This window comes from Nipponia nippon, unplaced genomic scaffold, assembly GCF_047370975.1.
Source record: "Nipponia nippon isolate SJK-2023a ecotype South Korea unplaced genomic scaffold, ASM4737097v1 scaffold_9, whole genome shotgun sequence".
Taxonomy (NCBI): domain Eukaryota; kingdom Metazoa; phylum Chordata; class Aves; order Pelecaniformes; family Threskiornithidae; genus Nipponia; species Nipponia nippon.
In genome coordinates, this window is record NW_028262413.1 from 19758544 (window position 1) to 19773603 (window position 15060).

The 15060-nt window shown below is 36.1% G+C and overlaps 1 protein-coding gene across 14 annotated transcripts in view; it reads left to right on the forward strand.

Moving 5' to 3' along the window:
* The window catches only part of DOCK3 (dedicator of cytokinesis 3), a 221367-nt gene that overhangs the window by 77044 nt on the left and 129263 nt on the right, over window positions 1–15060 (forward strand). For all 14 annotated transcript variants that reach the window (XM_087743795.1, XM_087743802.1, XM_087743796.1 and 11 more), the window contains exons 7-9: window positions 3739–3823; window positions 12290–12331; window positions 13585–13739. In XM_087743795.1, coding sequence (XP_087599921.1) covers window positions 3739–3823; window positions 12290–12331; window positions 13585–13739 — 282 coding nt within the window. The remainder of the gene's footprint in view (window positions 1–3738; window positions 3824–12289; window positions 12332–13584; window positions 13740–15060) is intronic.

Here is a 15060-nt window from a genome sequence, read left to right on the forward strand (position 1 = left end):
TTCTTTATAGATTGCAGCCTCTGCAGTTTCTTTGTATACAAAATAATTTAATTCTGTCAAAGGAAGGCATCAAGTTGTATTAGCACAGTCTAATTTTCACAAACATGTTTTTCATGTATTCCATTTTCCATGGATTTCTATATTGTATTTCCTTCGAAGTCTTTTTTAAAGTCTGCACATAGTTTATGTGAATCATTTCCTTTCTCCTCACCACCTTTATAAATATATTTGTGTAAGAGAAATACGAATGATATTAAATGAGGCTTTGATGTAGTAAGAGAAGGAATACAAGGAAAATTGGTGGCTGCAAAGTTAAAGCTGAAAAGAGTAAAGGTAAAGTGCGTGTTTTTGGAGCAAAGGGGATGAGATCTTGCACACTCTAGGGCTGTGATGAGTTCTCCCAATCTGTTCTTCAAATTTGGATGTGCATCTTAAAGACGTTTTTTAGTCAAATGACATATTTCTGCCAGGTTCTTGTAGGAAGAGTTGTTATGACTTGTGGTTTTACGAATTCTAAATGGTGCAGCATTTGTATTATAAATAAATGAAAATATTAGAAATCAAGATCATTCTTTGAAATTACCATTAAAACCAAGTTGATATTCTCTAGAAGCCCAGTTAACCTGAAGCAGAGTTGTATGTTCATCCCTTTCAGTATTAAAAATGCTCGTATTTTTGTCTATCGACTTGTCTTCGTATTGCTTGAGAGAAAAGTATCTAGAGATTTTGGGTGGTGGGTGTCGTGTCCCCGTCCTGTCCCGTCGTGTCTGTGTCGTCCCCGTCCCCGTCCCCGTCCCCCCCCCCCCCCGAAAGGAGGATTCTAAAGACTTCTGTGTGGAAGAGGAGGAATGTCTAAATGTCAGCTGGAGTTATCCCAGCCATATGCTATCAAGAGGTAGTTGATAGGCTTGGGGATATTTTGTAGGTATACTGGGGAAATATTTTTCGAAGGCAGTTCAATGTTAAGGCAGAATAAAAAAGCACATGAATTCACTTGTAAAAGAAATTGTGGAGAGAGGAACTGTCAAATAAACAAACCAGCACATTATCTAATTTTTATACATGTTATGTTTTGGAGAAATACTGCTTGGCAGCTGGTGCTCATATTCCCACAGTATTTGGTAATAGAGAGTGAAAGTGGGCCACTGACTATCATTGCCATTTCCAGCATTATGTTGTCAGTCCTTCATGCACAAAAAATAATTGATACAAATTAAATGCATAAACCTGAACTTCTACCTGCACAATAAATGGCAGCGTGTTAGTACTAAAGCAAAAGACACCTTTATTTGCTGGGAGCAAGTATTTTGCGGGATTAACATAGTATTAGAGAATGAGAATCTTCTGGGCTGGAAATCCACGGTGTTAAGGGATTTAACTAAAAATAGGGTATCAGATAAGTTTCACAGGGATGCTACTGCAGTTGTGTTGAACATTATTAAGTAGGAGATAATACCTTTGTCATGTATTGAGTAATGAGTCCAACCGCTGTTTGACCTCAGTTCTCTAGAGAGTTGAAATTGAGAATACAATAATATCAGGCTATGATTAGCTTTGACAGTTTTTTCTGTAAAACTTTAATAGTGCTTTGTAACTGTAATGCACTTAAAAGTGGTTTTGATAATGTCGTTAGAAAATAATTTGTTAATATCTGTATGTTGCGAAGACATTCCTTTATGAATATACTTTAGGGGTGGATGTTTGTATACATATGAGTGACCAGGTGTTTCGGAGGAGGTTTAGATATTCAGATTCAGGAAAGCTTCTGTGAATGAATATGATGAGCATTAACTTTTTTAAAAAAACTTTGAAGTGGACTCTTTGCATATTACTGTTTTTACCTGGTACCAATTTTTTTCTATTATGCTTTTGGACTTTCTATTGTAAGTAGGCTCAAATAGCAGCTGCATTTAAGGATTGCCTAGTGCATTCTTATTTTAATCTTTTTCATTTGGTAAATAAAGTAATTTTCATCTTTGCAGCTGCAGTTTTCAGATACTGGTCTTCGGCCAGGGATAACTTGTGTTTGATCGGTTTAATCAAAACACACTGTGTAAAAGGTGTATAAACATCACTTTCACAATTTAGCCTTAGAGTTTAGAAACTGGTATTTGGCAAGAAAACTGCATTGAAGAAGGAAAATTGTTCCTTTTTCCATTGCAAATATAATTGGTTTTGGCAAAGAACTAAGAATGTGGAAATCCCGGTTTGTCAGTACAATATTTTAATGGCAATTATAGTACTGCCTAACAGTTGTTTGCCGGCAAGTGGACCAGGGCTGAGCTGTATTTTTGAGATATGATGATTTAGGGATATAATTAAAGAAGGAGAACCTGATTAAGCAAAGTTTCAAAAAGAATTATGGAGCTGGGGAACTTATGGGAAATGATTAAAAGTACAGTGGTCAGCAAAGGTAACTGGGCTGCGTACAGACCACTGGTTATTCCTTGCTGTTGTTTTAAGTTAATTGCTCAGAAAGAGACACTGTATTGCCTGGAGGCTTCTGTTTATTGCACCTTACAATTATTCTGCACTACTTGAGAGGTTTTCTCAAATAATTTTTTTCATTTGCCATTAGGAACAAATCTGTGCAGAATATTTCCCTCTCTGATTGCAAAATTAAATTGACTTTTGCTTTTTTTTATAGTTAGTCACAGGAAGAGTGCAAAGGGAGTCCGTGAGGGTACCTCTTCCGAATTTTTTTCTTTAAGACTATTAAGAATTTCAATATAAAATATCTGTAAATGAAGTATCAAAGTTACATAAGATGAAAGCAGGAAAATGGTTCATTCATGTGTTTCTTTAATTTTAGTCCTAATGTGTAGGTTTCAAATAGCTTTTTATTGTAATGCTGGGAACTTTTTATCCCTCAGAACCTGAAGATCTACAGAGCAAAAGTTTGGTTTTGACACCTTTTAGGTTGTCTTGTTCTGCAGCCTACAATTATTAATCCATTGTTAATAGTTGTTCATTTATTTATCTGAATGCAAAATAGCATATTCTGTCTACTGCTCACATGCAGCTGTGACCTGAACTGCCTTCTTTACTACAGAATTTCTTAACTAGTCATCCTCTTTGCACTGGTACAGTTTTTTGGGTTTTTTTAAAATAGTTTATATATTTGATTTGAGCCAAAGTATTAGTTCAGAGTAATTAAAAGGGTTTTTTTAATATGTGTGTTACAAATGCAGATTAAAATTATTGTTGATATTGCAGTTATAGTTTATTATTAAAAGATAATATGTTTATGCAGTGATAAAGTTGGGCGTTTAGTTGCATGAACAACAGGAATTTCAAAGCAGCTTTCCAAGGCACAGTATCTTTTTGCACGTTTGAACAGGGTTACTAATGGAATTTTTTCATTATGTAGTGAAGGAACCTACTCAAATACTGCAGCAGAAGCCAGAGTACTAATTTTATTTGCCTACTACATTTCCATGTATGAAATTAACTTATTCTGGATACTGCATCAACATATTGGTCAAAAGCTTCAACTAGCATTAATAGCTATAGCTCCACTTAAGTCAGTGAACAAGCAGTAAGAAGTTCATAGTGTTTTTTGTTTGGTATTTGCATTTAGTTTTATTTAGAAGGATTATCTGCTTAATGACTAACAGTTGTAAAAAGACTTAAATAATTTAGTATTTCTTGTGTCCTTGCCCTTGAGTAAGCACATGTAGTAGATAATGGTGAACACTCTAATGTGTTATACTTACCATTGTTCCTTCTCTTTTGCAGACATTTGGGCCTAGATTTAGTTCCTCGGAAGGACTTCGAGGTTGTGGATTCAGATCAGATCAGTGTTTCAGATCTTTATAAAATGGTAAGAAATCTGTGGGAGATTCCTTTGAGTTTTCACGTTGGGAGAGAAAGAAGGGAAAAAGTTTTTATTCTTTACTCTTACATCTTTTCTTGATTAGAATAGTGTCGTAAGCTGAATGTCTTTTTCATTTGCACGCTCACCACCAGAATAGTCAGTGTCTCTAGTACCCTGAGTTTAGTAAGAAACAACCAACTTTCTTTTGGAAATAGCACGCTTATATACATTTTAATTTGAATTTACAAAGTAACATGGTATGAAAACTGGAATGCGAATCCTTTTAAACTTTGGTCTTTGTTGCTAAAATCAATATACTAGCATTAAATGAAGTAGCAATAATCTTTTTTCATTTATTTGTAGAATTAAAGAAAAATAGGGCTGGAAAATCTTAAGAGGTCCATCCATTCTCCTACTTAATGTCAGGATCAACTGTCTTTGTCATTTGTGACAGTTTCTTCTCTGTTTCTAAAAATCACCAGTAGTTAAGACTCCAAAGCCTACCCAAGCAATCTTTTTGCTCAGTTCATTGTTCTTACAGTTTGGAAGTTTTATTAATGGTGGTCTTAGACATAGAGATTTCTTGCTGCAGGTTAAGCTTCACGTCTTCCTGTCCTGTCCACAGAGAAACAGATTACTCCTGCCTGTTTGCACCACCTTTTATGTACTTGAAGACTTAAGTCCCATTCAGTCTTCTCTTGCTTAGGCTAAAGAACCCCATTTCTTACAGTTTTTCTTTATAGGTCAGATTTTCTAGGCCTCTGGTTCCTGCATGTATTCTGCAGATGTTCTGTTACATAATCTGCACTTTGCCACTGCCTTTTGCAAGTGTACTGTTGAGTTTTGTCAGATCGGAAATAATACAAAATGTTGGAAGCTCCAGAGATTAACTGTGGTGATGTCTTGCAGAGGTGTATTCATTTGAAAGCACCATGAGCCAGGCAGATGTCCTGGCAAATTCTATTGACGTATAATGAAGGCGGCTAACAGATTGACGTGCTTTTGGGTTACTTGATTGTTACTTTGAACAGCAATTATTAACTTGCTGGGAGAAATAGAACTGCTTCCTGTTGTAGGATCTAGTGTTGATCAGCCTACGTCTTCCGTTAATTAAAGCTTCTCAAGCCTGGAGTCCATCAGCAGTTTGTGTGAGTCCAGAAAGTCCATTAAAGCCACTATTTGATTCTTTCAGGAGAGTCTGAAGATGCAGAATACTTAAGAGAAAAGTCTGCTTCTAGGAGTTGCATAGATAATAAACATCTTTGCCCTGTTGCAAATATTTATGAGCTCACAGAAAAGGCAAGGAAGGGGGGAGACCAGTGAATAAGTTAATTTAAGAAAAACTGATCCTTGAACATTAAGGCCGTCTCTGTTGTGTGGCAATGTCCCTTAGAAAACATATGTGGTGCATTTGAATAAGGATGTTAGGATTTTCAGGAAAAGTAGTACAATTTCTTCATTGCAGTGAGTTCCAACTTCTGTTGTTATTAGTCACTAGTACAGTCATATTAGTATGTAGCGAAGTTAAAGTTGTTTTAGAAATGTGAATTGTGCCATTAATGAACTGTAAAGGCGCTAAGGCATTTCACAATTTAACTGTGTTTGGATTCTTCTTTGTTAGTAGGGCTATATAATACAGTTAATTTTGATTTGGATCATGATGTACCCATAAAGGGAGAAACAGCATGTAATGTTCAGCAGAAAGTGAATGAAGACCTTTCCTGAGACGCTACTTTATTTTAAAAAAAATAAAAATAAAAAACAGCAGCAACAAAAAAATCAATTACTTTAATACAACTTCTTAGCTTAATATCTTCCAAAGAAAATAGTGGGTTTTCTGCATAAATATTGTTACAGTTTTACTCACTTCTTGTAAACTTTTGATTTCCTATTTTAAAATGGTTTTGGCTTTCAGCTGTCTAAGATTAGGGAGCGATAGGTCTGTGTCTGGGTGGGGTTTTTTGATATGCAAGATGTACTTCTTCTTAAAGCAAAGGCATGTTTTGTAAACAGGCTATATGCTGTTGCTGTTTTGGATTATTTGCACCATGTAACAGTGGATTTCATGGAAAGAAATAAAAATTGTTACATAAGAAATATTGAAGCGCATCACTCTATAGTACTAATTTTTAATGTTTGTTCCTGATTTTCTGTAGTCTGGGGAGAGTTTGGTGCTATTACAGCAGTTTTCCTTCAAATACAGTGTAGAAATAGCTTAGTACAACATTCAACCAGTAATGACTGAGAGAAAGCAAGATAAATTGCTAACAGGATTGCTTTATTACTCCGTGTTTCATTCTGAAGATTTTTTTACTCTGAATACTTGTAGTACAGCAAATAGCTAATATTTGATTGTCAGAGTAGTCTGATTATGTCACCCATCTTAGTCCTGAAGAAAATGTCCACAGCACAGTTTGCTGCTCAGATCTGTGCTGGTATCAGGACATGACCATTAGTCAGTTCACACTTCACTGTTGCTTTAGTTTGTGGATTCAGGAAGACAGTGCTGTCTAATCACATCTAGTTCATAGTCAGAAGGCAATTTCAGGAACCAAAACAGCTGAAAACCTGTGTTTTTTTAACTTAAATTTGGCAGAAATTGAAGGAGAGAAGTATTGCTACGTTATTGTTGGTTTAGGGTTTTTTTAATGTGGTTTTGCATTTGTTTTTATTATTTAACAAAAACCCAGGGAGAGAATCCTCCTTACTCCTGGCAAAATACTTAATGGGCTCTCAAATGAGCAATGAGGTTTTTTGTGTAAAATAATCTTGTGGGAGAAGTTGAGAGCGCCCAATTACTTTCTCATATTTGCAGGACTGTAGAATGTTAAATGTACCATAGAAAACAATCTTGTATTAGCAGAACAATGGACAAGGTAACACATTGGACTTCCCTATCTGTGACAACAAATTCAGTCATTTTATACAGTCATTAGACTTAGCATTACTCTTCTTGGTAAATTTTAAAAGTTGAGCATCTTTTTTCAGCTCTCATTTTTCATTCCTAAGTATATTTGTGACTACTCTATGACTACTATATTCATCTCTCTGTCAGAGCTATTGTGCTGTGTGGCCTTGTACATCCTGTTTCTCCAGGTTACTCGTTATGAAGCTAAATACTAGCGGCTTCAGGATGCACAGCATTTGTCAGAAATTGTTGCTCCACTCCTGAAGGAAACCAAATTGCCCTTTCCTTATGACAATGTTTGTGATTTTAACTAATAAGATGGAACACTTTTTAAAATTTACATTACTTTTGAAACTGTGGGAAAATATGTTGTCAGAATTCTGTCACAGAGCTCAGTGCTGGGCTTGCCACTAGATTGAAGCTGTCATTTAGCAACGCAAATCCGGCAGAATGTCAGAAACACTTGGATAGCACTTTTTAGTGAAAGGGTTTACAAGACAAATGTCTGGAGGCATTTGCAAAAATCAGAAATGTTCAAACCTGGCGATTAAATATTGCCAGTTTTGATTTTTTATAAATGTATCCATTTGCGTATGTGTCTTCAGGATGAATTTGAGGTGGGCATGAAAGGCACAACTATTGCCTATGTTACTGCTAGGTCTTAGTCATTTGTTTCAACTATCAGAAAAAAATGCCACGAGTTTACCAGTCTAATAAATAGGCAAGTTTCAAATTGATGGTGCCGTTGCCTTGTAATTGCTTATTCTTTATTCAGATGGAAAATGAGATTAGTAAGAATGAGTAGTTATAAAACTTGAAAATAGAGACTTCAGTTGCCCAGAACTCTGCTAGTAAAAGGAAAACAACTGGACACAAACTGTGCAGGGAATTCGTAAAATCTCTGTGATTTTTTTTGTTTGTTTGTTTAACAAATCAGATTGTGAGAGAACAGATTTGTGTACATTTGGTTCTAAACCCTAGTAAAAAGTCGGTTGAGAATATGAAGATAGAAAGCAGTTTGTTTGAGACTGACTTGGTAATGATAGGATTCACTTATCAAGCATCGTTAGGAAAGGAAGGAGGAAGAACAGCAATAAAAGCTAATATTGGTAGATAACATATCATGAGAAGCAAGTTTGATGGGAAAAAAGAGGTAAGGAGAACTGATAGCTCTTTCAGTAAATTAAAAACAAAACCACAAGATACTAAGAGGCCAAGCTGGATAAATTAAGAATTTTTCGTTGCCTTCAGTCACTAGAGTGAAAGAAAGGGAAATTAAGATTACCAAGAGCAAGTATAGAACAGAAGTATAGAAAAGTATAACAGAATACCACAAATGGGTAAATAGAAAAATTAGAAAGTCAATGCACAAATTAACATATAACAAGCAAATATTGTCAATTGTATCAAGAAACAGTTTTATGTAAATAAACTGGTAGTAATTGGGAAACTAAAGAAAAGTTTTTATACTGGGGGGAAACCAAGTGGCCCATGATGCAAGAAAATAACAAGGCATTTAATGTCCTTTTTGTCCCTCTCAAGCTCTGATAAGGTGGTAGACTGTCAGATCGCTAACAATAGCTGTGGAAAAGTGAAAGGAGTCACACCTGAACAGGGCAGAAAAGTTTATAAAGTAGTTATCAGTTCCAGGGGATTTAAGACTACATACATTTCATTTGGGATGTCTAGAGAAGCCATATCAGACATGTTAGTAATAATCACTGGAAAGATGGGTAGGGTTCCAGAATACCAGCAAAGGGCAAGCATACTCTACACCTTTAAAAGAGGTGATGGAGGAGGAGGAGCTAGTAATCATTCTCTCTCTGTAAAAAATGCTGGAAGAGAAAAAAAAAAAATCCAATTTGCAACAAGGAGGTAAGTAATAGTGGCTGTGAACTTGTTCAGAATAAGCAACTTTTAGAAGTTCCAGTTCACTTCCAGAACATAAATGAGTGTAGTGGATAGAGGAAAAGCAGCTGATGCCATATTTATATTTTCATAAAGGTTTAAATTGTTTTTTAATTTAAATTCTCCTAAAGTCATTAGTTCTAGATGAAATTACTGTAAAGTAAACACAAAGCTAATTAGAAAACCCATACTCAAAAAAAAAATGGTGAAGAATGGTTGTCAATAATTTAGTTAAATAGGAGGAGGGATGAATCAGCTTAATTTCTTATGGTCATCCTCCATTGTGTAATGCTTCATGTTTCATTAATGACTGGATGATGAAGTAGGTAGTATGCTTACTAAATATGCAAATACCACAAAGTTGGAAGTGGTAGCACATGGGAGGAAAGGGTCAGAATTCAAAATAATGTAGAGAAATAGAAGAAATTATCTGAAAAGTGTAGGATACAAGTGAGAATCATAAATGCAAGGTTTTAACTTCTGCAATCAATTATTGCTTCTGAAGTACGGGTTGGGATGCTACGAGCTTAGGTGGTTTTGTAGGAGAAGATTTGAGTATTAGAATGGAATCACAAGCTGAATTAATTAATCTTTTCATGCTAATGATGGATAAGACAAGAATCAGTGGGCCTAGGTTACAACGACAAGGATTCAGTTTAAGCATCAGAAAGCACTTTGATGAAGAAAGGTATACTGAAATGGGTCATCGTATCTGTTAAAGGTTGCACAGCCACAGGCAACAGTCTTTTGGGAAAAGTAAAGGTAAAACTGATTCTTCTTTTTTTTTTTTTAGAAGGAAGATGGGTAACTTCTTAATAGTCCTACTTTTATATCATCTTACACGGCTTTTCAAGTTGGAAGGGGCCTCAGGGGACATCTAGTCAAACTTCCTGCTCAATGCAAGGTCAATACTGAATTCAGACCAGGCTGCTCAGAGCTTTGTCCAGTTGGATCTTAAAATTCTTCAAGGAAAAAAATTGGGTCCCTGCTCTAACGCTTGACTGCCTTGATGGGGTTATTTTTTTCCTTGTTGGAAAGTTGGGATATGGCATGTTGTAGTTTATGACCACGGTATTTTGTCCTCCTGCTGTGCAGCTCTGTAAAGAGCCTGGCTGTGTCATATTGATGATAACTTCATAGTTATTGGAAGGCTGGCATCAGGTCACCTCCAAACTTTCTCTTCTCCTGACTAAAAAATCTTCATTCCCTCCATCTTTTCTCATACAACATGTGCTCCAGCTCCCAGCTGCTCTGGTGGTCCTTTGCTGAATGGGGTGCAGTATTGCAGATGTAGTTTACTGAATGCTGACTAAAAAGGAATGAATGTTATTCTCCATCTACTGGTTACATTCCTGTTAATAGAAACAGTAAATTGTTAAACATTGTTGCTGCCAGTGTGCTCTCCTGACTTCTATTTGGCTTGCTGTTTAGCAGGACCCTGCCGGTCAATTTCCAGCCTATACCATGGAAGGATTAGCCTGTCCCAGGTGCAGGACTTGTTGTATTTGTCCTTGCTGTATTTCATAAGGTTCCTTTTAACCAATTCCTCTGGATTGCCTGGATTGCTCTGAATGGAGACCTCCTCCTTGAATACATTGACTGCTGCCCTCAATTTAGGATCATCTGTGAATTTATTAGACTGCATAGGACTCAGGATAGACCTCTGAAGAATACATGCCATCAAGCACTACCTTTTGGGCCTGACAATCCAACTGTTTGTTGGGGTTTATTTTACCAATATAAATAGTCTACCCATCCAGGTGGGACTTCACAACTTGGGTACAAGGATGCTGTGGAAGACTGTGGTGAAGGCTTTGCTGAACTCAAGATAGAAAATGGCCACTAGTCTTCCCTAATCTACAGATCTGGTCATTTTACCCTAGAGAGCAATTAGGTTGATCAAGCATGATTCACCCTTGGTAAATCCATGTTGGCTATTTTCAGTCACCCCCTCGTTCATGTACCCAAAAATGGCTTCCAAGAGAGCGTGTACGCTTTGGGCACTTGCCTAGCCAGAGGCAAGGGTATGTAAAATTAACTCAGTCAGTGGTTGTCTGTATTGTAGTAGCGTGGTCCTGAAGCATAAAAGCAGAGAGGTAGTGAAGTCTAGTCTTTTGATTGTGAAAAATTTTAAACTTGATTTTTGGCCGCTTATTGTTACAGGTTTACCTACATGTGTAAGCAGCTGTGTTCGCTGAGGAAACTGTAGCTCTTTGAACCACCTCTCATATTTCTGTTGCTTGAGTTTATCTCCCGCTTTCTTACTTGGATTTAGAGATGAATTTTAGTCAAAAGAAGCCAGGATACCTTGAGCGGCTTAAATAACTGGTCTTTTCTATGCCAGCTGATTTAGAGTGGTTGTAGGTGACAAAAAGATTAAATAGGCAACTCAGCCACCTAAACTTAGAGGGTTTTAATATTCAGAAGACAGTGCAGTAGTTAGACAAACAATGGAGCTGGAGATCATTATTTCTGCTGCTGACAGTGTGAAAGAGGACGTTTTTATAACTGTGAATGTAAACAGATGTCAAAATATGCCATTTAACTTAATATCTTCTTCATTTAGTCTCATTATGATGATTATCTCTGCTTTTGTGGTAAAAAGTCGTCTTTTTGTTCTTTGTGAGACAGTGGCATAGTTTGGAAAAAGTATTCCTGAATACATTTTTGTGGACTATCTTTTGGTTTCACCTCTTGAAGCTACGAGGTTACCAACAGATCGTGCTAGTCCTGCTAGAGAGTGTGTATGTTTGGTCAGAATAAGATATTGGGTATGTAATAAAAGGATAGAGATGGGGGCGAATGAAGAGAATATTTATCAACATGTGGTAGTGTTAATGTTAATATTTCAGTTTAAAATGCTAATGTTAAGGTGAATATGTGTAGAACAGGCATGGCAGAATCAATGATATGTTTTTTAAAGCTCTCTGAAACCTTTTCAATTTAGATTAGTATTTAAATCTCCCTTTGGAGATTAAATCGGTTCAGTGAGACTTGCAGTCCATTTTCTGATGGTAACATCTCCTTCTAGTATAAAGGACTTTAAATACAGGATCATCCTCCAAGTTCTGTTTTGGAGATGTAGCTCTTTATACTGACGCTTCTTTATAGGTGTTGGCCAGCTGAAATTGTAGAAGAGTCTTTAACCATTTATCAGAATTTCATTTTCTGATCAGAGCAAAAAGTTTAAACAAAGTCTAAAAGCCATCCTTCTTCTGATTGTCCATGTTTTTTAACAAATGCACCTTTTCATAGACAACATACTGGTAGATGAGGATTAATGGTGAGGTATCCCCCCATTTAGCAAGAGAACACATAGATTATACAGTATAGGGTGATGGACTTTTCAAAAAGAAATGCTTTTACAGTTTTGGAAATTCTGTCTAGCTTGTGACAGCCATTTACATTAAAAGCTAAGGTAAATACCACCTATGAATTCAAGTAGTTAGGCTAAGAAAAGGTTTAACTGAGAAAAGCCTTTAGGAAAGCTAGTGGTCTTGTGAGTGATGATATACTGTGAAAAAAGGCCCTGAAAAGTTGGTAATAATCTCGAACAGTCATATTTTAAAATTGCTGTTCTAATGCTTCATAGATATAATGTAAATATCTCTTACTTTCAAAAAAGGTTTAAATTTTACTATTTTGTATCTCCACAGCATTTGTCAAGCAGACACAGTGTCCAGCAGAGCACATCACAGGTAAACATCTACATATGAATTTTTATTGTCTTTAAGTGCTTGGTAATGTGTGTAAAAGTATGATGGATATTATTGGGTAAGTCCCTACCCATAGAACACTTCATCAGAAGATCCCCAAGTAATTAACTTATCAAGGTCCTTCTTCAACTTCCATTTAGGCCTCTTTTCCTTGGCTCTAACTGTTGTTCTTAAAACATCAACTTTTGTAGTGATATCAAAAACCTCAGTCTGCCCATGTGAGTCTTCTTTCCACCTGCTAACATGTGGCTTAGTAGGCTTCTGTTTCATGTATCCTTTACGTAGTAATGTAATCCTTTCCTGGTCATGGAATCTGGGTCTAATTTTTCCAGGAGAACTGTGCTTCCACAGGTACCTGTCTTTAAAGGATGAGGATTTACTTGGATTTAATTTAAAATACCAAATAAAATTCATTTTAAGCTCTATTTTTTAAGCTAGAACAAATCTGGGTTGAAAGTCTGAAAATGTTAAGGTTTTCTTTGTTACTATGTACCTGTCTCTGCATTCAGAGGAGACTAGCCTAGCGAGCTTAGGATATTCATGCAAGCTGTTTATTAAGATCAACATAAAATGGATATAAAGGGCTATCAAAATTAAAACATAATTTTATTTCTAATTATAGTTCTTTTTTTTTTCCTCCACCCCAATTTTCACTATTGTAAAAAGGTCTTGATATACTGAGTCAAAACGTTAAACCTTTCTGCTATTTGACTTTATTGGTTGCTCATGTTATCAACCGTTGTTAAGATTTCTTTTTGTTATACCTGCAGGGCATATTAGCCTGTGAAGCCTGGTTCTGAATGACCTTCATAAATGAATTGCAGCTGCTGAAAAGAAATAGCATAACAAATGTTATTCTTAAAAATGCTTTGAAGTCCATCTGCTTTAAATGGAAATCAAGAACCATGCTAGACCATCTTATTGTAGTTAATTTTCAGTACCAGAATCAAGACAATATTTGAGGAATAGGGTTGACTTGGTTTTCTGAATAAAAATAGATTTCAAATGCATAAACCATTTATCTCATATTTACTTGGTTATCATGGTTTCTCAAACTATTCAAACTAAAAGTTGAAAAAATAGAGGAAGAAAACAATCTGGCATGTATCTCTAATGTAGAATATATTTGAGAGTAAACTTTTACTTGATGGAGAAAGGAGAGCAGAATCTCAGTTAAAATTATCACGTCTTTTATTTGTGAAGAACTAAAAATCATTTTCATTGTTTTTAATCAGGTGGATACAATTCGTCAGCGTCATGGGGAAGCTTGCCGTATGCCAGTGCCTCATCACTTCTTCCTCAGTCTAAAGAGCTTCACCTACAATACAATTGGAGAAGACACAGATGTCTTTTTTTCTTTGTACGATGTTCGAGAAGGCAAGCAGATCAGGTAGGACTGTATCAAATAACTAAAAAACTTCCTAGGAAAAAAATTATGAAGAAAGCAAATACATTGAAGAGAAACATGTAACCTATTCTTGTGACAACTAAAGGCGAAACCTGATGTATCATAAGTTGACAGCCCTGCAATGCATACATGAGAATATCAGTAATACTAATCATTGCATATGAAATTTAGTGCTTACGTATAAGCAAAGCATTAAAGGCACAGAATAGTTGAATTTTGTTTAGGTTTCTGACTTGGCCTCCACACATTGCTGAAGGTCTTCATGTTTAAGAAGTACTAATAATGGCAGGGCCACACTGTTTGACTGCTTTGAAAAGAGGACTGCTGTGCATTTGGGTGCTGAATTGAGGCTCTTGAATTCTCATCCACTCCTTGCCTTACAGTCATGTTACAACATAGCTCGTTTTCACTACTCCGTTGCTATCAATATAAAGTATTCATATTCATCCCTATGTCTAGGCTGGACAACTGTGCTGCTCAGTATGTTGAGGTAATTGATACTAATGTTAGCAAATATGAAATGTGCTGTATTTTTCCTTTACAAGCATGTCTTTTGAAAACATCACAATACGTAGAAGAGTATTGCAAGCTATGCATTGTGTCTCAGAAGTTAAGTAAGTGTAGCCTGGTCTGATCTAAAGTACAGCATGTTTGTGGGGTTTTTTTGAGTTCTGATTAAGGCATGTCCTCACAGTTGGCACAGACCACATTTGCTACTAAGGTCAAAACTGTCCTAGTTTTCAGCAAATTAGATTTAGATTTGTTCCAAACGGAGGAAAGAGCCCCAAAATGTTCTTTCCTCTCTTCAGAAGAACATTATTATGTGAATAATGTTCATCCAAGAAAGTTCAGAGTAGAGTAACAGCAGTTTTGTAGCCTCTTCAGAATACATACCACTAAAAAAGTGGTCTATATTAGAAAGCTCTAATGACTTGATTGCATCTTATAAATATGTGTCTGCCACCGTTTAGTTCGGCAACTTAAGGATCATTTTGTAGAAGATGGCAAGAACGCCTAATCTGATACTACATCATGTTTATTTCACCTCCACTGAGTGAGAAATTCTTGTTTTGATGTAGTTAGGAGGACAGGCCTATAATTCCTCTATTGAGAGAATTAGCAGAAAATAGCTGTTAAGAGGAAAAGGTGCAAATGGCAAATCAAAATAAAACAAAATTACTCACAATTAATTAGCTCATACTACAAAGCAGTAAAATATCAAATGATTTAGATGAGGAAGAGGAAGGGACAAGCTGCTGCCATGACTGTGGAAGGCCTCAGAAATTGCTTCAAAAGGAGATGA